Source organism: Procambarus clarkii, chromosome 33 (genome assembly GCF_040958095.1).
Source record: "Procambarus clarkii isolate CNS0578487 chromosome 33, FALCON_Pclarkii_2.0, whole genome shotgun sequence".
NCBI lineage: Eukaryota > Metazoa > Arthropoda > Malacostraca > Decapoda > Cambaridae > Procambarus > Procambarus clarkii.
The window spans coordinates 33,671,116-33,696,716 of record NC_091182.1 but is presented as its reverse complement, the minus strand read 5'-3'; the positions used below and the strand labels follow the sequence as shown (position 1 = coordinate 33,696,716).

General features: G+C 40.2%; 1 protein-coding gene across 1 annotated transcript in view; it reads left to right on the top strand.

Annotated features, from left to right (window-relative positions):
• Positions 1–15,161, top strand: part of LOC123765282 (leucine-rich repeat and immunoglobulin-like domain-containing nogo receptor-interacting protein 1) — a 107,845-nt gene extending 92,684 nt beyond the window's left edge. Inside the window, exons 6-8 of the mRNA XM_045753822.2 lie at positions 3,373–3,487; positions 13,734–13,869; positions 14,091–15,161. Of these exons, the coding sequence (XP_045609778.1) occupies positions 3,373–3,487; positions 13,734–13,869; positions 14,091–14,377 (538 nt within the window). The 3' untranslated portion in view covers positions 14,378–15,161. The remainder of the gene's footprint in view (positions 1–3,372; positions 3,488–13,733; positions 13,870–14,090) is intronic.
• The last annotated feature ends 10,440 nt before the right edge of the window (positions 15,162–25,601 follow it).

Below are 25,601 nucleotides of genomic sequence, written 5' to 3'. Positions count from 1 at the left end.
GGAGTGTCTGGTGTTGCTGTCTGTGGGAGTGTCTGGTGTTGCTGTCTGTGGGAGTGTCTGGTGTTGCTGCTTGTGGGAGTGTCTGGTGTTGCTGCCTGTGGGAGGGTCAGGTGTTGCTGCCTGTGGGAGTGTCAGGTGTTGCTGTCTGTGGGAGGGTCAGGTGTTGCTGCCTGTGGGAGTGTCTGGTGTTGCTGTCTGTGGGAGTGTCTGGTGTTGCTGTCTGTGGGAGTGTCTGGTGTTGCTGTCTGTGGGAGTGTCTGGTGTTGCTGCTTGTGGGAGTGTCTGGTGTTGCTGCCTGTGGGAGTGTCTGGTGTTGCTGCCTGTGGGAGGGTCAGGTGTTGCTGTCTGTGGGAGGGTCAGGTGTTGCTGTCTGTGGAAGGGTCAGGTGTTGCTGTCTGTGGGAGTGTCTGGTGTTGCTGCTTGTGGGAGTGTCTGGTGTTGCTGCCTGTGGGAGGGTCAGGTGTTGCTGCCTGTGGGAGGGTCAGGTGTTGCTGCCTGTGGAAGGGTCAGGTGTTGCTGCTTGTGGGAGTGTCTGGTGTTGCTGCCTGTGGGAGGGTCAGGTGTTGCTGCCTGTGGGAGGGTCAGGTGTTGCTGTCTGTGGGAGGGTCAGGTGTTGCTGCCTGTGGGAGGGTCAGGTGTTGCTGCCTGTGGGAGGGTCAGGTGTTGCTGCCTGTGGGAGGGTCAGGTGTTGCTGCCTGTGGGAGTGTCTGGTGTTGCTGTCTGTGGGAGTGTCTGGTGTTGCTGCCTGTGGAAGGGTCAGGTGTTGCTGCCTGTGGGAGTGTCTGGTGTTGCTGCCTGTGGGAGGGTCAGGTGTTGCTGCCTGTGGGAGGGTCAGGTGTTGCTGTCTGTGGAAGGGTCAGGTGTTGCAGCTTGTGGGAGGGTCAGGTGTTGCTGTCTGTGGGAGGGTCAGGTGTTGCTGTCTGTGGAAGGGTCAGGTGTTGCTGTCTGTGGGAGTGTCTGGTGTTGCTGTCTGTGGGAGTGTCTGGTGTTGCTGTCTGTGGGAGTGTCTGGTGTTGCTGTCTGTGGGAGTGTCTGGTGTTGCTGCCTGTGGGAGGGTCAGGTGTTGCTGCCTGTGGGAGGGTCAGGTGTTGCTGCCTGTGGGAGGGTCAGGTGTTGCTGCCTGTGGGAGGGTCAGGTGTTGCTGCCTGTGGGAGGGTCAGGTGTTGCTGTCTGTGGGAGGGTCAGGTGTTGCTGCCTGTGGGAGGGTCAGGTGTTGCTGCCTGTGGGAGGGTCAGGTGTTGCTGCCTGTGGGAGGGTCAGGTGTTGCTGCCTGTGGGAGGGTCAGGTGTTGCTGCCTGTGGGAGTGTCTGGTGTTGCTGTCTGTGGGAGTGTCTGGTGTTGCTGCCTGTGGGAGGGTCAGGTGTTGCTGCCTGTGGGAGGGTCAGGTGTTGCTGCCTGTGGGAGGGTCAGGTGTTGCTGCCTGTGGGAGGGTCAGGTGTTGCTGTCTGTGGGAGGGTCAGGTGTTGCTGCCTGTGGGAGGGTCAGGTGTTGCCGTCTGTGTGAAGAGCCATCGTGTTCACACCACATTAGTAATATTGAAATTAAAACATACGTAAGTCATATATATAACTTATGGGTGAACTTGAGCATGTTCGAAGCTGTGACTCGAGACTCTATTAAATATTATCTTGTATTATAAACACTCCCTAAATCAGTGTAGCTTACACCACTTCCTTTCCTGACCTTATCTAGACCCAACTGTGCATTAACCCTTGATATATTTGCCTGAATTTACTTGAGGGCCATTAACACTAGCGGTCTTGACGAGGACAGGAAACCGGCGGCTTGTCAAAGGTCCCCCACCCCCCATTTGCTCTGATGATCGTTGCCAGTTGCATTTTAAATTTTAATATAATTTTGGCATTTACGGCTTCAGCGGGTAGGTGGTTCCATAAGTTTATATCCGTGTGGAAGAAAAAGCATCTCCTGTTCTCAGTCCTACATTGTGGCTTGTTGAGCTTGAACCCGTTTCTCCTTGTTTGTGTTACATCTGACCTTTTGAAGAAATTGCCGGGATCAACATCCTCCAAATTGCTCTGTAATTTAAAGGTTTCAATGAGATCCGCCCTGTCATGCCTGGTTTGCAGTGTTGTTAGCCCTGTGGCCCTCAACTGTTCCTGGTACGTGAGTTGACTCTGGAACGATTCTTGTTGTTCGGTGTTCTACTTTCTCCAGAGCGGCTATGTTCTTCTAAAGATGAGGTCTCCATGCTTGGATACAGTAATCCAAATGATTCACACCAGAGATCTATACAATTGATTCGCTACCTTCTTTTCATTGAAGTCAAAGGTTCCCCCATTTGCATTGATGATATTTTCCATACGGATTTTAAAGTAATTACAATATTGAGTTACATTTGAAATAAGCCGTTTACAATCTGCTTAAAATGATTCATCTTATCAGTCGGTTATCTGTTGTATAATTGAAGTACAAGGTTGTTAATGCAGGCATAAAAAGATGAAAGAACAAAGGAAGAAAAGATTAATGAGAGCCAGATGAAGAGTAATAAGAGCCAGGGTGAAGAGTAATAAGAGCCAGGGTGAAGAGTAATAAGAGCCAGGGTGAAGAGTAATAAGAGCCAGGGTGAAGAGTAATAAGAGCCAGGGTGAAGAGTAATAAGAGCCAGGGTGAAGAGTAATAAGAGCCAGGGTGAAGAGTAATAATAAGAGCCAGGGTGAAGAGTAGTAATAAGAGCCAGGGTGAAGAGTAATAATAAGAGCCAGGGTGAAGAGTAGTAATAAGAGCCAGGGTGAAGAGTAGTAATAAGAGCCAGGGTGAAGAGTAGTAATAAGAGCCAGGGTGAAGAGTAGTAATAAGAGCCAGGGTGAAGAGTAGTAATAAGAGCCAGGGTGAAGAGTAGTAATAAGAGCCAGGGTGAAGAGTAATAATAAGAGCCAGGGTGAAGAGTAATAATAAGAGCCAGGGTGAAGAGTAATAATAAGAGCCAGGGTGAAGAGTAATAATAAGAGCCAGGGTGAAGAGTAATAATAAGAGCCAGGGTGAAGAGTAATAATAAGAGCCAGGGTGAAGAGTAATAATAAGAGCCAGGGTGAAGAGTAATAATAAGAGCCAGGGTGAAGAGTAATAATAAGAGCCAGGGTGAAGAGTAATAATAAGAGCCAGGGTGAAGAGTAATAATAAGAGCCAGGGTGAAGAGTAATAATAAGAGCCAGGGTGAAGAGTAATAATAAGAGCCAGGGTGAAGAGTAATAATAAGAGCCAGGGTGAAGAGTAATAATAAGAGCCAGGGTGAAGAGTAGTAATAAGAGCCAGGGTGAAGAGTAATAATAAGAGCCAGGGTGAAGAGTAATAATAAGAGCCAGGGTGAAGAGTAATAATAAGAGCCAGGGTGAAGAGTGTATTTTCCAACAGGGGTTTGAGGAACGTCACTCAGATCTCCATTCAAGAGTCGGACCTCGGAACGTTTCGTGACCTGGCGTTTGATGGACTCCAAAACGTTGGTGAATTGCGCATCTTGAATAACAAGGTGAGAACAGCTGTGTATCCTCTATAACACGGTAAGAACAACTGTGTATCCTCTATAACACGGTGAGAACAAATGTGTATCCTCTATAACACGGTGAGAACAACCGTGTATCATCTATAACACGGTAAGAACAACTGTGTATCCTTTATAACACGGTGAGAACAAATGTGTATCCTCTATAACACGGTAAGAACAACCGTGTATCCTCTATAACACGGTAAGAACAACTTGTTATCCTCCATAACACGGTAAGAACAACTGTGTATCCTCCATAACACGGTAAGAACAACTTGTTATCCTCCATAACACGGTAAGAACAACTGTGTATCCTCCATAACACGGTAAGAACAACTGTGTATCCTCCATAACAAGGTAAGAACAACTAGTTATTTTAGTTCATTTATTATGCACCCCATACCCATCTTGTGGGCGGTAGTGGAAAGGGTTACAGAGGCACATAATGGGCTCAGGGACTGAACCCCACAATTCATTTAGCTAAACAAGTTACAATCTTGTTGAGCTAGTTACAAAATTCAGTATAAGTCGTCACATCTACAATGGGTTCGAGATCAACCAAAAGTACAGTTTCTAAATTAAGCAACTGACATATGTGGAGAGCTAGTGTCACAATAATAATAATAATAATAATAATTTTTTATTTAGGCAAAGGTACATACATAAAGAGATTTTACAAAGTTTGTTGGCTTTATAGATAGAGCTAGTACATACAATGCCTAAAGCCACTATTACGCAAAGCGTTTCGGGCAGGAAAAAACACTACTGACTAAAGCTTAAAACTAATGGGTAAAAAGAAAAAAATGCGTTGAGTACAAATAAAAATAGAGGTAAAAGAGGGGGGGAACATTGTTGAAAAAACAGCACAAATACAATTATAAATTATTACAGAAAATTACATTAAAACAGCGTTGATTTGTAAAACAAAAAAAAAAACAAAAAACATACATGGGTTGACAATAGAAGGGTAAGGTAGGTTACATGGAATTTATTAGGTATAGCTTCGTTTTTAACTTAAACTGGTTGAGAGAGGTACTGTCTTTAACATGGTTGGGAAGGTCATTCCACATCCTGGGCCCCTTGATTTGTAGAGCATTTCTGGTTTGATTAAGTCGTACTCTAGGAATATCAAAACTGTATTTATTTCTGGTGTGGTGCTCATGGGTTCTGTTACAACCTTCTATGAAGCTTTTGAGATCAGGATTGGCATTACAATTTAGCGTTTTGTATATGTATAATACACATGAGTGAATGTGCAGTGACTTAATGTCTAACATATTCAGAGATTTGAGTAGGGGTACCGAGTGATGTCTGGGGCCAGAGTTGGATATTGTCCTAATAGCAGCTTTGTGTTGAGTAATTAGAGGACGTAAGTGATTTTGGGTAGTAGAGCCCCAAGCACAAATACCATAGTTGAGATATGGATAGATAAGGGAGTAATAGAGAGTCACCAGGGCAGGGCGTGGTACATAATATCTGATCTTAGAAAGAATGCCCACAGTTTTTGAAACTTTTTTTGATATGTTTAGAATGTGTCCCTGGAAATTCAGCTTGTGGTCAATGAGAATGCCAAGGAATTTGCCATCTAATTTGTTACAAATTTGGGTATTGTTTATTTTGAGATTTATTTGATTAGAGGATTTATTGCCAAACAGAATATAGAAAGTTTTGTCAATGTTAAGGGTGAGTTTGTTGGCAGTTAGCCACAGATGGACTTTATTTAGCTCAGTATTTACTGTGGCATTTAGAGCAAGGGGATCAGGACTGGAGTAAATGAAGGTTGTGTCGTCAGCAAATAGGATTGGTTTGAGGTGTTGGGAGGCATTTGGAAGGTCATTAATGTAGATGAGAAAGAGGAGAGGGCCAAGTATGCTGCCCTGGGGAACACCAATGTTGATGGGTAGGGTGGGCGAAATTGTATTATTCACAGAAACACATTGGAGCCTGTCAGTAAGGTAGGATTTGAGGTATTGTAGGGAGTGTCCTCTGACACCATAATGATGTAATTTAAGAAGAAGGTTTTGGTGGTTGACAGTATCGAAAGCTTTACGCAGGTCCACAAATAACCCAACAGGGAACTCATTTTTATCAAGAGCTGTATGAATCGAGTTAAGCATACTAATAAGTGCATCGTTAGTGCTTTTTTTGGGCCTGAAGCCATATTGGCAAGGGCTAAGTATATTGAGTTTGGCTAGATATGAGTAAAGCTGCTTATAGATTAGTTTTTCAAAAATTTTTGACAAGTTTGGCAGGATTGATATAGGTCTGTAGTTGTTAACATCTGTGAGATCACCACATTTGTGGACAGGCGTTACTCTCGCTTTTTTTAGAATATCTGGAAAGGTTTGGAGTTCAAGTGACTTGTTGAAGAGCAAAGCAATAGCAGGGGCTAAAGATCTGGAGGCTTTTTTGTAGATTAAAGTTGGTATCTCCTCAAGGGCACCAGACTTGGTTTTAAGGGAAAGGATTATCTCATTGACGTCAATGGAATTAATAGGCTTTAGGTACAGAGACTGGGGATAGTTCCCTGTAAGATAGTCCTTAATGTCAGTACTGGAAGATGGAATATCATTAGCAAGGGATGAACCAATGGAAGAGAATTGATATGTTTGTCCTGCACACCGCCCCCCATCCAGTGGGCAGCGGTGGATAGGTTAAAATCACTTAGTTACTACCTACAGTTAGCAAACTGGGGATATTTATCAAAGACTTTTGGCAGCAGATAATTTTGAATGAAATATTTACATATCTCTGGAACATTTGTTATATAATTGTCTCGGAATTAACGTATTTTTTCGCACTCTATCACATAGTGACGGAGGGTGTGTAAATAATTTTGTTGACACAGTTTACATTTGGTCAGGTCTACATCGGCAGATAATGAGAATTCCCAGAGATACTTGTACCCGAGTCTAAGCCGAGCAGTAGTAACGTCTAGAAGTCTGCTGATTTTATTGAATGAACCATAGATGTGTGGCTCCTCTTGCATGATAGTATGATGATAGATGGAATTACTGGTTGTGGGAACCGACCTGTGAGATTTATATTTATTTAATTTATATGAATTTATATTTACGTTAATTTATATACTTCGATAGCAATTTGTATAATGTTAAGTGGACTGTATTTCTGCAATAATCTCAATCTCACAAAACGATCCTCTACACATTAGGGGGGGTTTAATAGTTTATATATATATGCAGCCAATCAAACTACAGTAATAGCTACATACATTGATGAGGTTCCTTATCTTATAGTACAGCAGGTTAGTCCACCAGGTATAACTAGGGTGTAGACACCAAATTATCCTCTTTGAGGTAGCTTCCATATCACCCAGTAACTGGTGCACAAAATCTTGCATCCTCGTCTTGACCTGTCAAAAGTGCGCTAGCTGTGAAGCCAGATACCTATATATGACAAGTATATCAGAGAAAACAGTACATGGAACATGAAGACCTGGCTTAATTACCTTTAGTTTGAGGCTTCCATGTGATCTAACCGGGTCACCCTATATAATGACATTAATGGCCACTAATGATAAATAATGGGTTTCGGAAAGAACACTTAACTTGATTTGTTGACAGCGTGTTGACAGATGGTACACCTTTGGTATCCATAACACTACGTCCAAGTAAAATTAACAGGAGCCGAATTTGCTCCCGTGTGAGCCTCTGGTCTCGTATAAACAATGGCTGCCCTCCTTCCTCCCTCTGACGCCTGGCTTACATTGTCCAGATGTCCAAAGGTGATAGAAGGGTCACATTTACTCTACTTTAATATTGATAATTAAGTTAATTTATATAAGATGTTTTTATGATGGTAAAGTCCAAAGACTAATGTATTTAAGAACAATTCCCACCATAATAGGTGGTGATTTATAATGGTATGTGGTGATGATATCCCGTTTTCTTTAGACGGTAATTCCACTACAAGTTACGTTTTCTATGGGTAACTTGTTTATACAACACAGCTATTATCTGTATGATTATTAAATGGTGTCGGATTTTCCGACATAATTCCCCAGGGGGCTGCTCACGGGTCGAAGTCCTATTTAGAACAGACGAACACCGATACTCCTCCTTCGTATTATTACATTAATTTGATGTTAGTAGTTAGTAATCACACATTTGTGTGTCTGTTCGTACAGGACGGATGTCCCGTACTAGAGTTGCAGGGGTTAGAAGTCTAATGCAATTTCATTTCCCTGTCAACTCTTGAAAGGCTAATATTCAAGCCTAATTACATATTATTTAACCCAGAAGACTGGATGTGATCAAGTACTACAGTCAAGTATGATTCAGGGACTGCAGTGAGATCAGTGACATTAGATATAACTTGAAGTTTCTTCAGGTAACTGGTCACTGATATATAAACACTGAGGCCCATGGAATACATCTTGATTAAATAATAAATGTATCAAATCAGTCATCAGATTTATTAGGGTTTAATTTAGTTAATTGATTCAGAAGATTGAATAGCTCATCATTAAAGTAAAGTATGGTTCTGAGACTGCAGTGGGTTCAGTGACATTGGTCGCAGTGACTTGTAGCTGTTTTAGGCTACTGTTCACTGATTTGCCACTGAGGCCTCTTGAACTCATCTTCAGCTTCAAATGATGATACTAACATCAACTTCTGTAACTATAGTCAGCTGTAATCTCCTTAGTATAATGCTACTGGAGAAATATAATCAGCTGACAAATTTAGATTTCTACTGGTATTGTTTATCTGCAGGCATAGGTCTCCTCAGGCTTGATACTGGGCCTGAGAGTAATTTACCTCCTGCAGAGTTTAACATGGTTATACCCTGATATTTAGTAGGGCTACCGATGAATCGATGACAATAGTCTGTCCCTACAAGGAGACCGAAGTCGGTGAGGTGATCAGACTTAATATTATCTGCCAATTTTATTCCTCTATTTCTCAGGAATTTGGCTGTTGCTTTCAGACCTTGAACTTGTAGGTCTACTGGTATTTTGTCCACCACAATGGCTTGTACTCGACAGATGTACCTGCCTAAACGTACTGATGGTTGTACCACCTGGTAGACTTGAGGTCCTGCATCTGTTACAAACCCTGAGATGTTGAATGACATCTGGGCTACAGGCCTTAATTGTAGTTCATCTGCCAACTTTTTGGTGATATATGTTCTCTGGGATCCTTGGTCAAACAACCCACGGGTATGGACCTTGGCCCTCTTATTCAGGATGGTAATTTGGGCAGTAGGCAAAGTCGTATTACCTTTAGACTTTGCCGATTGGACACTCTTTGTTTGTTGCACCTTGCAGTACTGTACTGTGGTGGGAATGCTATCTTCCACCTTGGGGTTTGGAGACGTTGTTTTGGTGTCTCTGCACAATGCTGCATGGTGTTGACCTTTGTTACACCTATTACAGGTGTGTAATTGGGTATCACAATCCTTGATGTTATGTTTCCTGAGGCACCTCGTGCAATGTTGCAAATCTTTGAGTCGCTCAACACGGGCGTCACTATCAGGAAAATTAGGGCAGTGGTACATTGAATGTTTCTCATTGCAGAACAAACATGTTCCATAGTTTCCAGTACCCTTTGGTGTGACGTTCTTGGGTGACACAGTAACTATAGGCTTGGAGGGTCCCACTGCATATACGCCCACACTGCCACTGTTCCACTTTGGTGTTGAATTATATTGTCTAGATTGATTTGGAGTACCTTTGGTACTCTGTGGTTTACTATTATTGGTTTCTGAGGGTTTACTTGGTGGTTTTAATTTGTCATGTGTTCGTAATTGATGAACTACTGACTTTAAACCTTCAGATATTTCATTCATGGATAAGATGCTTTTATTGTAATGAGCACTCATTTGTCTCAATATGTCCCTAGGTATTTTCTCCTGGACAATTATTTTCAAGACCCACTCAGCCCCGTTTGTATCTGCTGTCAGGCTGAGGGCATTGATCAATGATTCTACCTCCAGCTTGAAGACTTGGAGTGAATCAGCTGAAGCCTCCGGTGGGGGTAAATGCAACAGCTCATGAACTAAATGTGATGTTCTTACTTCTGGATCAGCATAATTATCCTTGAGGAGTTTTACTGCCAGATCATAGCCGTCATTAGTTAATCTCAGATGGGATACTACTGTTTTAGCCTCACCTGATAATTGGCCTTGCAAATAAGAGAATTTACTACTCTTTGGTAAAGATTGTTTTGAGTCTACAAGGTCAACGAATTTGTTCCAAAATTCGTCCCAATCTTCCTCATCTTTTCCTGAGAAAGTGGGTAAATTAATTGGAGGGAGTCGAGCTTCTGCTTGACTCGTATTAGATGCAACTGTTGTTGTTGTTGCTGTTGCCTTGTTCTGGGCAATTAATTTGACATAAGGCTGTAACGTGGCCTGAGTGTGATCTTCATAATTCGCAAGATCAACTATAATGTCGTCTATTTCTGTTTCTGATAAATTGGTGTTGGCAAGTTCAGCCACATATGTTGCTATTTGACATTTGATTTGCTCAAATTTACCTGCAGCTGCTTGATAATAGCTTTCCAGGTCAGCATAATCAACTGTTGATTGTTGTGACAAATCTTCACATTTCTTGATCTGTCTTGTTAAGTGGCCTTTAAGACCTGCAAGGGTTCTTTTCATTCTCCCTGCATTATCCATACTGGCTAGTTGGTGAAGCCTTGTGGGGCTTGTACTTGGGCTGCTCATAATACTGAACAAGCTCTAATGGTAGCCTAGGGTAAATTCTGAACTCACTAGGCAATAATCCTACCTCTACTAGAGGTTAGCACTTAAAATTAATACACATTATATATATATACAATCATACACACTAATGATTTGAGTGATAAACCAGTGTCACTGGAAGTACCTTTAGGTTAGCTCCTCTATATCACCCTAGGATGGAATAGACACTAATTAATCACTCAAAGGTGTAATGATCATAAGTAAATTATTATATATACACAACTCAACTCGAGTTGATAAAAATTACACCCAAAATAGGGTCTGGACCATTCATTAATGGTGTTAGGTTGTTCAATATAGTACAACTGACTATTGTAATAATGGGACTAGGATGAACAATAATAGTTCAACTAGTCATATCCTACCCTGTTGTGGGTTGGCAATTAGTAAATATTATACTGTGAACACTAGTGCAGTATATTAAATGATTCTCTATTTTGGAGAAATAATATACACAATTATCTAGAAGTATTAAATATTATTAGTGACCTCGCGAAAACACAGTCACTAATTTGGCTGGATTCTATATTAGCGCTGTCATTTCACGAAATAACACGCCACCAAATATCTGTGGGTGTGCATGAAACCGCTGACGAAGCTGAACTGGGCTGAGGGAGGCTCCTGAGCTCCCTCGAGGCTACGCTGCCGTCTTGACTGCTGGCTTTGTTTAAATAACACTGCACTAGTATATTTAATGAATCCACTGGTTAACTGGTTCATCCGGTACTAAGATGACCAAATGTGGGTTCATAGGACCGAATATTCCGGTTCCGAAGGTCCAAATAATGTGGGAACCGACCTGTGAGATTTATATTTATTTAATTTATATGAATTTATATTTACGTTAATTTATATACTTCGATAGCAATTTGTATAATGTTAAGTGGACTGTATTTCTGCAATAATCTCAATCTCACAAAACGATCCTCTACACATTAGGGGGGGTTTAATAGTTTATATATATATGCAGCCAATCAAACTACAGTAATAGCTACATACATTGATGAGGTTCCTTATCTTATAGTACAGCAGGTTAGTCCACCAGGTATAACTAGGGTGTAGACACCAAATTATCCTCTTTGAGGTAGCTTCCATATCACCCAGTAACTGGTGCACAAAATCTTGCATCCTCGTCTTGACCTGTCAAAAGTGCGCTAGCTGTGAAGCCAGATACCTATATATGACAAGTATATCAGAGAAAACAGTACATGGAACATGAAGACCTGGCTTAATTACCTTTAGTTTGAGGCTTCCATGTGATCTAACCGGGTCACCCTATATAATGACATTAATGGCCACTAATGATAAATAATGGGTTTCGGAAAGAACACTTAACTTGATTTGTTGACAGCGTGTTGACAGATGGTACACCTTTGGTATCCATAACACTACGTCCAAGTAAAATTAACAGGAGCCGAATTTGCTCCCGTGTGAGCCTCTGGTCTCGTATAAACAATGGCTGCCCTCCTTCCTCCCTCTGACGCCTGGCTTACATTGTCCAGATGTCCAAAGGTGATAGAAGGGTCACATTTACTCTACTTTAATATTGATAATTAAGTTAATTTATATAAGATGTTTTTATGATGGTAAAGTCCAAAGACTAATGTATTTAAGAACAATTCCCACCATAATAGGTGGTGATTTATAATGGTATGTGGTGATGATATCCCGTTTTCTTTAGACGGTAATTCCACTACAAGTTACGTTTTCTATGGGTAACTTGTTTATACAACACAGCTATTATCTGTATGATTATTAAATGGTGTCGGATTTTCCGACACTGGTGTCGATTTCACTTTTCCTCAGATCTACCAAATTTTGTTGAAGTTCTCGGTGAACTATTGCTCACAGATTGCTCATTGACAATCCAAGGTTATACTCGATTTCTCCTTTAAAGTTACACCCTTTCCAGTTTTAATCCCTCCCTTTCCACCCAAGAAGCAAATTAGAGATCAGCCCAAGCTTCGTCTTGAGGCAAAGCTCAACGCCTTAAGCCATATTGATGCTCTGTCCACAGAGCATTCTCTCTCTCAAATCATATACACTGATGGTTCCCTACACCGCCCCACGGGTGCAGCTGGAAGTGCAGTTGTTCTGACAATGGGCGATGGCTTGTACTTTGAGTGGGGAGTCCGTATAAACAATTGGGCCTCTACCCTTCAGACCGAACTATTTGCCTTGATCCTTGCACTGAAATGTGTACAAGTCTCCAAACTTGATACATTAATTGTAAGTGACTCCTTACCATCCTTACCTGCCCGAAACGCTGCGCGTGCTAGTGGCTTTACAAGACTGTAATTACCATATTTGTATCCTCACATTCCTTATGTACATTCTTGTATATGCATAAATAAATAAATTAAATGCTCTCAACTTATAAGACATAACTGTAACATGCTCGTGTCCGAAGCTAATACAACAAAATTATTAAGGATGGTAACAGAGTCCATTTCATGTGGTCTCCATCTCATGTTGGCCTCCGAATGCATGATAGAGCTGATAAGTTAGCCAAAGAATCTGCCTTTAAAGGAGCCGTTGAGTGTAACCTTGGATTGTCAATGAGCAATCTGAGAGCAGCAGTACACCGAGAACTTCAACAAGATCTTGTAGATCTGAGGCAAAGTGAAATTGACACCAGTAATTCCATCTATCATCATACTATCATGCAAGAGGAGCCACACATCTATGGATCATCGAATAAAATCTTCTAGATGTTACTACTGCTCGGCTTAGACTCGGTTACAAGTATCTCTGGGAATTCTCATTATCTGCTGATGTAGACCTGACCAAATGTAAACTGTGTCAACAAAATTATTCGCACACCTCTGTCACTATGTGATGGAGTGCGAAAAGATACGTGAATTTAGAGACAACTCTATAACCAATGTTCCAGCGATGTGTCAATATTTCATTCAAAATGATCTGGTACCAGAAATTTTAGCCAAATATCCCCAGTTTGCTAACTGTAGGTAGTAACTAAGTGATTGTAACCTATCCACCGCTGCCCACTGGATGGGGGGCGGTGTGCAGGACAAACGCATAAATTGTGACACTAGCTCTGCACATATGTCAGTTGCTTAATTTAGAACCTGTACTTGAGGTCGATCTCGAACCCATTGTTGATGTGACGACTTATATTGAATTTTGTAACTAGCTCATCAAGATTGTAACTTGCTTAGCTAAATGAATTGTGGGGTTCAGTCCCTGAGCCCATTATGTGCCTCTGTAACCCTTTCCACTACCGCCCAGAAGATGGGTATGGGGTGCATAATAAATGAACTAAACTTGAAACTCCTTTAAAGGCAGATTCTTTGGCTAACTCATCAGCTCTATCATGCATTCGGAGGCCAACATGAAATGGACTGTTACCATCGTTAATAATTTTGTTGTATTTGTGTCTAGCTTCAGACACGAGCATGTTACAGTTATGTTTTAAAGATTTGAGAGTAATTAAGGATGATAAAGAGTCACTTACAATTAATGAATTGTGGAATTCTTTTCCTAGGTTGACATACTGGAATCGCTGGAGGTACGGGAGGAGTCGAACGTGGATACAGTCATCGTACAGGGAAACCACTTCCTGCAGGTCAGCCAAGAGAAGCCGCTACGCATCCACGCCAATGTCCGTTCTGTCGTCACAGGTACGGTGAACGCGCTCTCTCCCATCTTTTTTCTCCTATTGTTCCCTTTACCGTTTTTTATCTACAGCTTTTCCCCCTCACTCTTAAAAAAAAAAGTTTAAAAACTCTAAAAAGAGTTCACCTTTAAAAAATATCTGATTTTATCTGTGAATCATAATGCGCTAGCCACCAACCCAAGTGCCAGTTCATTCCCAAGTCACTTTGACCACTACATTCCACAGGGAACTACTTGCCATGCTCGTGTCAGCTATGGTGGGTGCTGGAATCTCCGCTGGCAGTGAATACTCCTCTCTTCTCTCGTCATAACTTCTGTGTCTCACCCTACAACCTCCACGGCAAGGACATCATGTATGTGGACATGGATAAGCTGGAACGGTGCCCAGCGCCTCAGGAACTTCAGCAACCCAGCGGGCAGGAGACGTCTCAAGGACCTCCTACACCGCCACTCCCAGATGTCCTCTCTGCTCTGTGTGTGTCTCTATTACTGCTCTTTCGTCCTGATTGGTGACCCGACTCCTGAGCTAAAGGGAGAGTCATGGACTATATCTTTAATTATGTTGTGTACAGAATTAATTTTATTGTAATTAACTAGTGAATTTTTGTCTACAATAGCTTCATCCATGATTTGTAAAACTACCGACACTGGATGAACACTGTAGTTTATGAAGCGTTCAGAAGGCCTGTGCTAAGGCCTTCTCTGACATAATTATGCCTTAATACCCACTGTCATGGTCATCGTAAGAAGTAGCACACATTAAACTAAGAGAGACGACTGTGAACTATGGAAACATCCGCCTTGTGAAGCTCAGGACGCCTTCACTCAACGTTTCCTCGGGGGTCACAGACTTTCTCTTGAGTAAAAAAAGTATATGGGTGTTGTGATGGGGTGAAGGCCTTTCACCCTCTAAAGGGTTATTAAGACCATCATAATGGCTTACTGACCAACCAGCAAGTATACTTTAGTCGTGATCAGGTCCTTTTGTCCAGGTCTAAAGTAAACTCTCCAGTGTATGTACCAAGATCAACTGGAAACTCCTCTCTCTCCTTCCCATTGAGTAGAGTGACTCGTTTTAATGAGTTTTTTTTTTACTGTTGAGAAAAATGTTCAAGAGGTGCAGAAAGGCGTTGATGCCACACAACACAGTATTGTATCTGCATGCATAAACGTAAAGCATGACATTATCCTCTTTTAAGAGTGTGAATGTTTCAATGTGTACAGAACGGAGAATATTGTATAGCATTACAAGATATTGTTATTATATATGGGCTTTCTTAAATCCTGTTGAAACTGTTCTCTTTCTTTATTGTCCCTAGTATTACGAAATTTATTTTACTAATATTGTATTCATTATTCATGGATGACCAGTTTTTTTATTAACAAGCTTAGGTATACACAACTATTTTTTTTACCCTATTCTATATGAAAGTTTTTTTTTCTACAGTGTAATCTAACTATAAATTCATCTAATATCCCATCTCACAGGATGGTTAGTCATACATGGAATCAGGAGAGGAAATAAAATGCAAGGCTGATCTATTAGCCTCCACTAGCAAAATCTGGGAAGAGCACAAGAATATTTTCCAATACTCATGTGAATGAAGTAATTACAGAGTTCAAAGTACCTCACACCATTTGGTCTGAAATCACTTATAACAGAGCAATCAGTTATAGTGTTGGAGAGTATGTCCCAGCTCTTGTTCACATAGTTTACAATTGGAATGTTCACAATTGGGTTATTCATTACCTGCAGCCACCTATCATAGATATCGATATCTCAGCCTAATTCTGGCAATTACAATGTCACACTGTCTAGTGGATGTTTCATGCTGCCCGTACATATATTTCTCGGTTCTAAGACTGATTAATTGATAAAGATTAAGCCACCCAAGAGGTGGCACGGGCATGAATAGCCAATAAGTGGTCGGTAATGATTGATTGATTGATGAAAAATAACCCGCCCAAGAGGTATCATGGGCATGAATAGCCCGTAATCGATTCTAAACATGTCATAGCTCTTTATACTCGAGCTTTTTGGTTTTTGAGTGTCATGAATTGATCTTATGGCATCCCTAATTTCCTGAAATATTGCAGTTTTTACAGGAGTGATTGGAATGGCCATATCCCACTCACCAGAACACGCTAGAACATTTTTCACTACAATAATACCACTGACGAACCAAAACAATTTGCCTGTGACGGTTATGTATTGATATATATATATATATATATATATATATATATATATATATATATATATATATATATATAATATATATATATAATATATATATATATATATATATATATATATATATATACATATATATATATACATATATATATATATATATATATATATATATATATATATATACATATATATATATATATATATATATATATATATATATATATATATATATATATATATATATATATATATATATATATATATATATGGTTTGAAGCTCCTCGATGAGAAGCGATAATTTTTAACAGGTGGATACAGGAGTAAACAACTTCAGATTTCTGTTAACACGCTGAGAACCTTTCCTCGTGGTAAGCCTTACCCTGTAAGTTTTTCCTGGACCACGACCCGCCAATCGTATAACAATCAGGTCTACAATTACTACTGGGTGAACAGGGGCGAACTATTAAGGATTGGCATCCAGCCAAAACGATATTGGAGTGAACTAACAGTTGCTTACAGATTTGGCAAGAGGGTATTTTCAAGTGTTAGGTGAAACTAGAAAATCACACAAAACTAAAGTTCATTTCCTGCTCTGCTTCCTCTTTATATAATATATATTTATATTTACATATTTATATTTAGCATTTAGCATTTACAAAAATTTTCAGCGAAGCACTGTTCACAAAGTGTTCGAATGTCATCAGTTGTGAGCAGCCCGTCCTCCAAATAAAGACCCCAAAAGTGATTCCATGCATCCGCCAAACCCCCTGTTTATGAATGATAAACGGAAACTAGAAAATCACACAAAACTAAAGTTCATTTCCTGCTCTGCTTCCTCTTTATATAATATATATTTATATTTACATATTTATATTTAGCATTTACAAAAATTTTCAGCGAAGCACTGTTCACAAAGTGTTCGAATGTCATCAGTTGTGAGCAGCCCGTCCTCCAAATAAAGACCCCAAAAGTGATTCCATGCATCCGCCAAACCCCCTGTTTATGAATGATAAACGGTTTACACGCGATTCACCAACCCGTCCTCGACTCAAGTCCATTAAATTCAGCGGTCGACCCCGCAGATGCATTTAGACTTAGATTAAGATCTAGATTTTTTATTCAGGTAAAGGTACATACATTGAAGATGAGTTACAAACATAATTTTGGATTTATTCATAAATTTTAACATACTGTTCATTCAAAACAGGATTTCTTTCCAATATAAATTAATATTATAATAGCATATTGTGCATATATAGGCATAGGTTAGGTTAGGTGTTTACGTTCTGTTGATTATTTGTAGTACGTGGGTGAAGCATTTACTGCGTAGTGGTTCAAACAAAATTCGTCAGTGAAGCTCTTGTTCCGGAAGTGTTAAAACAAAATCAGTTGAGTCGTGTGTAAACCGTTTTTCATTCGAGTCGAGGATGGGTTGCCTCGACTCAAGTCCATTACATCCAGCGGTCAACCCCACAGACGTGCCATCTCCTCTTTCTCATCTACATTAATGACCTTCCACATGCCTCTCAACACCTTAAACCAATTCTATTTGCTGATGACACAACATTCATTTTCTCCAGTCCTAACCCTCTTGCTCTAAATGTCACAGTGAATACTGAACTAAATAAAGTCCATCTTTGGCTAACTGCTAACAAACTCACCCTTAACATTGACAAAACTTTCTATATTTTGTTTGGCAATAAATCCTCAAACCAAATTAATCTAAGAAAAAACTATGTCCAAATTAGTAACAAAGTAGACGGCAAATTTCTTGGTGTTCTCACCGATAACAAGCTGAATTTCCAGGGACACATTCTAAATATATCAAAAAAGTTTCTAAAACTGTTGACATTCTTTCTAAGATCAGATATTATGTACCTCGCCTTGCTTTGGTCACGCTCTATTACTCTCTCATCTATCTTTATCTCAATTATGGTATTTGTGCTTGGGGTTCTACTACCCAAAATCATTTACGTCCTCTAATTACTCACACAAAGCTGTTATTAGAACAATATCTAACTCAGGATCCAGACAGCACTCTGTACCCTTACTCAAATCTTTGAATATGTTAGATATAAAGTCACTGCACATAATCACATGTGTACTCTATATAGTTAAAAATCTGAACTGCAATGTCAATCATGATCTTAAAAACTTCCTAGAAGGTTGTAACAGAACCCATGGGCATCACACTATGTCCCCGCCAAACCCCCTGTTTCTGAATAAAAGGCGGTTTACATGCAACTCACAACTGTTAACGTTGAACACTTCTGGAACAAGTGCTTCACTAACGAATTTTATTCGGACCACAACGCTGTAAATGCTTCACCCATATACTACAAATTCAAATAATTGCCAAGAGAATCTAAACTCCTAATCTAACCTAACCTATGCCTATGTGAACAAATCCACTAGGGCCGTGACGAGGGTTCGAACCTAGGTCCAAGAACGTCCCAGACGCTGCCTTAATTGACTGCGCTACATGGTTAAAAGATCTGATTTGTGTCTCGGAGAGACTGCAGGATCCAAGTAAGGGCAGTAGAACTTCTGGTTGCAATTCTTTTAACCTTGTCGTAGCGCGGTCGATTAAGGCACTATGAAGATGAAATTTGGTATTTTTGGTTCTATTTTTAAATAAGGCAAAAGTCTGACAGTTTTTCAATTCGTTAGGGAGTGAGTTCCATAGACCAGGTCCCTTTATTTGCATAGAATGTTTAACACAGATTAAGTTTGACTGGGAATATCAGAGATATTTAATTATGGTGTGGTGATAATGTGTTCTATTACATCTGTCCAAGAAGAGTTTCAGAACAGGGTTTACACTTAGGAACAGGGTTTTGTAAATGTAATTGGCACAAGAGAATGTGTGGAGTGAGGTTATGCTTAGTATGTTCAGGGATTTAAACAGTGGGGTTGAGTGTTGTCTGAAAGCCGAGTTTATTATTGTTCTGATAGCAGATTTTTGCTAGGTGATGATGGACTTGAGGTAGTTTGCAAAGGTTGAGCCCCATGCACAGATACCATATGTAAGATAGGAATAGATTAGCGTATAGTATAGTGAGAGAAGAGCAGAATTTAGAACATAATATCTGATTTTGGAGAGTATACCAACCATTTTTGAGACTTTCTTCGGTATGTGTTGTATGTGGGTGCTGAAGTTGAGTCTCTTGTCTAAGTATAGGTCAAAGAACTTTCCATCATTTTTATTGCTGATGTTAACATTGTCTATCTGAAGTGGAATTACATTTGTTGATTTGCTTCCAGATAAAATGTAGTAAGTCTTTTGTATGTTTAGTGTGAGTTTGTTGGTTGACATCCATAAGTGAACTCTTTTTAGTTCATTGTTTACAACATTATTTAGTGTGTGTGGGTTGGGGTATGAGTAGATGAGGGTAATATCGTCAGCAAATAATGTGTCAAAATCTTAGAGAGACATTAGGCAGATCATTGACGTACATAAGAAATAGGAGAGGTCCTAGGACCTTGCCCAGTGGCACCCCTACGGTTAATGGTAGAGTGGAAGGTTATATCATAAATGGCTACATATTGGTGTCTGTCACTAAGATAGGATCGGATATAGTTCAGAGCAAGGCCTCGGATTCCATAATGGCAGAGTTTAAGTAAGAGGAAATTCTGGTTAACAGTATCAAAGGCCTTTCTCAGGTCAATGAATAGTCCAATCGGAAACTCATTTTTGTCAAAGGCTGAATAGATTAAGTGAAGCAGACTAATAATTGCATCATTGGTACTCTTTTGGGAGCGGAAGCCAAACTGACAGGGACTTAGTATGTTGAATTTTACGATATAGAAGTAGAGCGGTTCGTAAATAATTTGATCAAATATTGTTGATAATGAAGGTAGATTTGATATTGGTCTGTAATTGTTTGTGTCTGCCGGATTGCCTCATTTATGAGCTGCCGTTACTCTTGCTTTTTTAAGGATATCAGGAAAGGTATAACACTAGAGATTTGTTGAACAGCAAAGTTATGCGTGGCGCAAGGACATGGGAGACACTCTTGTATACCATGAATGATATTTCACTAATGTTCCCAGCTTTGGTTTTTAGTGAGTGAATGATAGACACAACATCTGTAAGGCCGACTGGTGAAATGAGAAGAGTGTTTGGATAGTTGCTTGAAAGATATGTGGTCCGAGTCTGTGGGATTTTTCTGGCAAGGTTAGCACCAACTGACGAAAAGAAGCTATTAAATTCAGTTGCAGTTTCTAGATCTGTTGCAGGTGTAAAACCATCCTTGGAGATTTTTATCTGGTTATGTGAATGTTGTTTAGATCCTATGATGTTAGAGATATCTCTCCATGTGCTGATATATTTTAATATTAATTTATATTTTTGAAAATTCCTGTTTTGAATGAATAACATATAAAAAAATATGAATGCGTCTGTGGGGTCGACCGCTGGATGTAATGGACTTGAGTCGAGGATGGGTTGCATGTGTAAACTGTTTTTCATTCATAAACAGGGGTTTGGCAGATGCATGGAATCACTTTTGACCTTTGTTTATGATGATGGGCTGCAGCTAGCGCCCATCAGGCGGGGTTCCAGAGAGGGGAGGTAAATGTAATGGCACAAGTAAGTGTAACTATGTAATATTTCTAGCAGTCATGAATTGTACCTATTTTCACTTAGTATTAAACCGTACTGTCACATAATTGCCAGAATATTTGAGTTTACGTGAAAAGCTGAATAGAAAACCACGACCTAACTTACCCTTCTTAATGTATGAGGACAAGCATTTTATGGCTTCTTATTTACAATTACTACTTAACCTATAGCTATATAGATATTACAGTTTTATAAAACTAATAAAACAAAACTAAAATCTTTCAATAAATTATAAAGTAACTCGGTTTTTTTCAAATTTTGTATAAAATCTCTATTGTTTAATAAAACTGAAAAAGAAATTCTTCTTATTTAAAACTTGTGTAAATTAAATTAAACATGAAGACGTCAACTTGAACTTCTGAGTGTTTTAACAGAAAACGAGGAGACTGCACGAGGTAAATTTAACGGCACAAGTGTAATTATGTAATATTCCTATCAGTCAGGAATTGTACTTACACGTAATATTAAACTGTACTGTCAATTCGAAGGATGGGTTGCCGGCTGACAGAAGGCGCTTATTGCTCTTAATTATTTATATACAAGAAGTTACATTGGGGGTTAGGAGCTAGAGTACATATCAATGATGATTTTACATTGCTGTAAAGCCACTAACACGCATAGCGTTTCGGTCAATTCCTCAATCTAACAGATTTATTTATTAATTTATTTATTTGTATACAAGAAAGTACATTGGGTTTGTGAGAATACATAGCATAGTATTTACAATCTTGTAAAGCCACTAGTACGCGCAGCGTTTCGGGCAGGACCTTAATCTAACAGATTATCAGGGAGATAATTTTAAGTAAATAATTTCCAGCAAAATTTACAAATATGTTACATTTAGTTTAGTTCATTTATTATGCACCCCATACCCATCTTGTGGGCGGTAATGGAAAGGGTTACAGAGGCTTATCTTGAGATAATTTCGGGGCTTTAGTGTCCCCGCGGCCCGGTCCTCGACCAGGCCTTCACCCCCCAGGAAGCAGCCCGTAACAGCTAACACCCAGGTACCTATTTTACTGCTAGGTAACAGGGGCATAGGGTGAAAGAACTCTGCCCATTGTTTCTCGCCGGCGCCTGGGATCGAACCCAGGACCACAGAATCACAAGCACAGGGTATTGTCCGCTCGGCCGACAGGCTCCCTTTCTGAATCTTTGGCGGCTTTGTTTACAATTATTAAACAGTTAATGAGCTCCGAAGCACCAGGCGGCTGTTTATAACAATAACAGTGGCTTGGGAAGTAGGTAGGTAGTGTAGTGCTCGTGTGCACTACCTGCACACACAACATACGTTCACACACGCCCAAGGCATTCATCTGTCTTTCTAATTTCGTCCTGTGTTGATACCAGGCAAGGAAAACATAAGTTACATTGTCTTGAGAGAAATAAAACAAAAGGAGGTATGATCCAAGCATACAATGTATGAAAAGCATTTACAATTCGGATACAAACACTTTCTTTAACTATCGAACCAGATGAAAACTGGTAACAATAGTCAAAAATTAGATAACTTCGAGTTTCAAGAGGATATTGACAAATATAAGTTTGCCAATATGGTAGTGGACAAATAGTACAGGTAGCACTGTTGATGCTAACAATTTATTTCGTTACAAAAACAGGATAGTGAAAATGGGTTAATCTAGGGTCCCGGTGCAACCCGGTCCTCAGATCAAGTCCATTCCATCCAGTGGTCGACCCCAAAGACGCATTCGTCAATTTTTAACATGCTGTTCATTCAAAATAGAAATTTTCTCAAATATAAATTAATATTATTTATATTAGCATATTGTGCATATTTAGGTATCGGTTAGGTTAGGTGTTTAGGTGCTGATGGTGATTATTTGTAGTACGTGGGTGAAGTATTTACAATGTTGTGGTTCGAACAAAAGTCGTCAGTGACGCACTTGTTCCGGAAGTGTTCGAACGTCATCAGTTATGAGTCGTGTGTAAACCGTTTTTCATTCATAAACAGGGGGTTTGGTTGGTGCCTGGAATGGACTTTGTTTACGAGGACGGGCTGCACGCTAATCTCCTTGAATTACTGTCCCTAGTGACCTGCTCTAAGCTCCATACTATATAGTCCCTACTGAAATGTATTTGCTGTAGTTAGGGGGTAGAAATAGCCTAAGCTACTCTATCCCTTTGAGATGTATTTCGTTCTTGTCTCAATAAACATACTTGAACTTGATTTTGCTGTTGCTGGACCCTAGTAAGGACCCTTATATGCCTCATGTAAGGCACATGAACCCCAGAATTCATTTAGCTAAGCAAGTTATAAAATTCAGTATAAGTCATCACATCAACAATGGGTTTGAGATCGACCACAAGTACAGTTTCTAAATTAAGCAACTGACATATATGGAGAGCTGGTGTCATAATTGATATGTTTGTCCTGCACACCGCCCCTCATCCAGTGGGCAGCGGTGGATAGGTTACAATCACCTAGTTACTATCTACAGTTAGCAAACTGGGGATATTTGGCTAAAATTTCTGGTAGCAGCTCATTTTGAATGAACGAAGTGATTGTAACCAATCCACCACTGCCCACTGGATGGGGGGGGGGGGGTGCAGGACAAACATATCAATTGTAACACTAGTTAGTTTAGTTTAGTTTAGTTCATTAATTATGCACCCCCATACCCATCTTGTGGGCGGTAGTAACACTAGCTCTCCACATATTTGCGAAGTTAGTAGTTCTGCCTACTACTCCATTCGAGTAGTTAGTAAATGGAATGCACTAGGAAGTGATGTGGTGGAGGCTGACTCCATACACAGTTTCAAATGTAGATATGACAGAGCCTAGTAGGCTCAGGAATCTGTACATCAGTTCATTGACGGTTGAGAGGCGGAACCAAAGAGCCAGAGCTCAACCCCCGCAAACACAACTAGGTGAGTACATATGTCAGTTGCTTAATTAATTTAGAAACTGTACTTGTAGTCGATCTCGAACCCATTTATGATGTGACGACTTTAGTTAGTTTAGTTTAGTTCATTTATTATGTTGCACACAGTTGTTGTTGTGTTGATTTAGAGTTAGTTTAGTTCATTTATTATGTTGCACACAGTTGTTGTTGTGTTGATTTAGTTAGTTTAGTTCATTTATTATGCACCTCATACCCATCTTGTGGGCGGTAGTGGAAAGGGTTACAGAGGCACATAATGGGCTCAGGGACTGAACGCCACAATTCATTTAGCTAAGCAAGTTACAATCTTGATGAGCTAGTTACAAAATTCAATATAAGTCGTCACATCAACAATGGGTTCGAGATCGACCTCAAGTACAGGTTCTAAATTAAGCAACTGACATATGTGGAGAGCTAGTGTCAAAATTTTTATGTTTGTCCTGCACACGGCCCCCCATCCAGTGGGGAGCGGTGGATAGGTTACAATCACTTAGCTACTACCTACAGTTAGCAAACTGGGGATATTTGGCTAAAATTTCTGGTAGCAGATCATTTTGAATGAAATATTTACACATCGCTGGAACATTGGTTATAGAATTGTCTCTAAATTCACGGATCTTTTCGCACTCCATCACATAGTGACGGAGGGTGTTCGAATAATTTTGTTGACACAGTTTACATTTGGTCAGGTCTACAGCAGCAGATAATGAGAATTCCCAGAGATACTTGTAACCGAGCCTAAGCCGAGCAGTAGTAACATCTAGAAGTCTGCTGATTTTATTGGATGATCCATAGATGTGTGGCTCCTCTTGCATGATAGTATGATGATAGATGGAATTACTGGTGTCAATTTCACTTTGCCTCAGATCTATAAGATCTTGTTGAAGTTCTCGGTGTACTGCTGCTCTCAGATTGCTCATTGACAATCCAAGGTAACACTCAACGGCTCCTTTAAAGGCAGATTCCTTGGCTAACTTATCAGCTCTATCATGCATTCGGAGGCCAACATGAGATGGAGACCACATGAAATGGACTCTATTACCATCCTTAATAATTTTGTTGTATTTGTGTCTAGCTTCGGACACGAGCATGTTACAGTTATGTCTTAAAGAGTTGAGAGCATTTAAGGATGATAAGGAGTCACTTACAATTAATGTATCAAGTTTGGAGACTTGTACACATTTCAGTGCAAGGATCAAGGCAAATAGTTCGGTCTGAAGGGTAGAGGCCCAGTTGTTTATACGGACTCCCCACTCAAAGTACAAGCTATCGCCCATTGTCAGGACAACTGCACTTCCAGCTGCACCCGTGGGGCGGTTACCTTGAGGTTACCTTAAGGTGCTTCCAGGGCTTAGTGTCCCCGCGGCCCGGTCGTCGACCAGGCCTCCTGGTTGCTGGACTGATCAACCAGGCTGTTGGACGGCGGTGTAGGAAACCATCAGTGTATATGATTTGAGAGAGAATGCTCTGTGGACAGAGCATCAATATGGCTTAAGGCGTTGAGCTTAGCCTCAAGACGAAGCTTGGGCTGATCTCTAATTTGCTTCTTGGGTGGAAAGGGAGGGATTAAAACTGGAAAGGGTGTAACCTCCCACGGTGCTGGAAAGTGCCGTTGTTGTTTCCCTTGTACAAATCATGAATCTGATACATTCTGAGTTGAGTTCCAGTTTTTGTTATCCATTTGGAACAATGCTGATCTTCAATAAAGAAATTCTGGAGGGCTTCTGTGCAAGGATTAGGATGAGTTAGCCTAAGCATTTTTATACCAATTTGACAGTTAATTTCAGTAACACGATCAACAACGCTCAGAATATTAAGTTCCTTTCTCATATTAAGTATCTTTGTGGTACGAGGGCACTCAAGAATTATCCTCAAGGCTTCGTTCTGCAATTTTTCAAGCACTCCAAGCTTTCTTTCAGGCATCAAAACAAGCAGAGGTGCAGCATAATCCACTAAAGATCTGATGTATGCAAGGTACATCATTTTGACAATTCTGACATTGGCACCATAGCC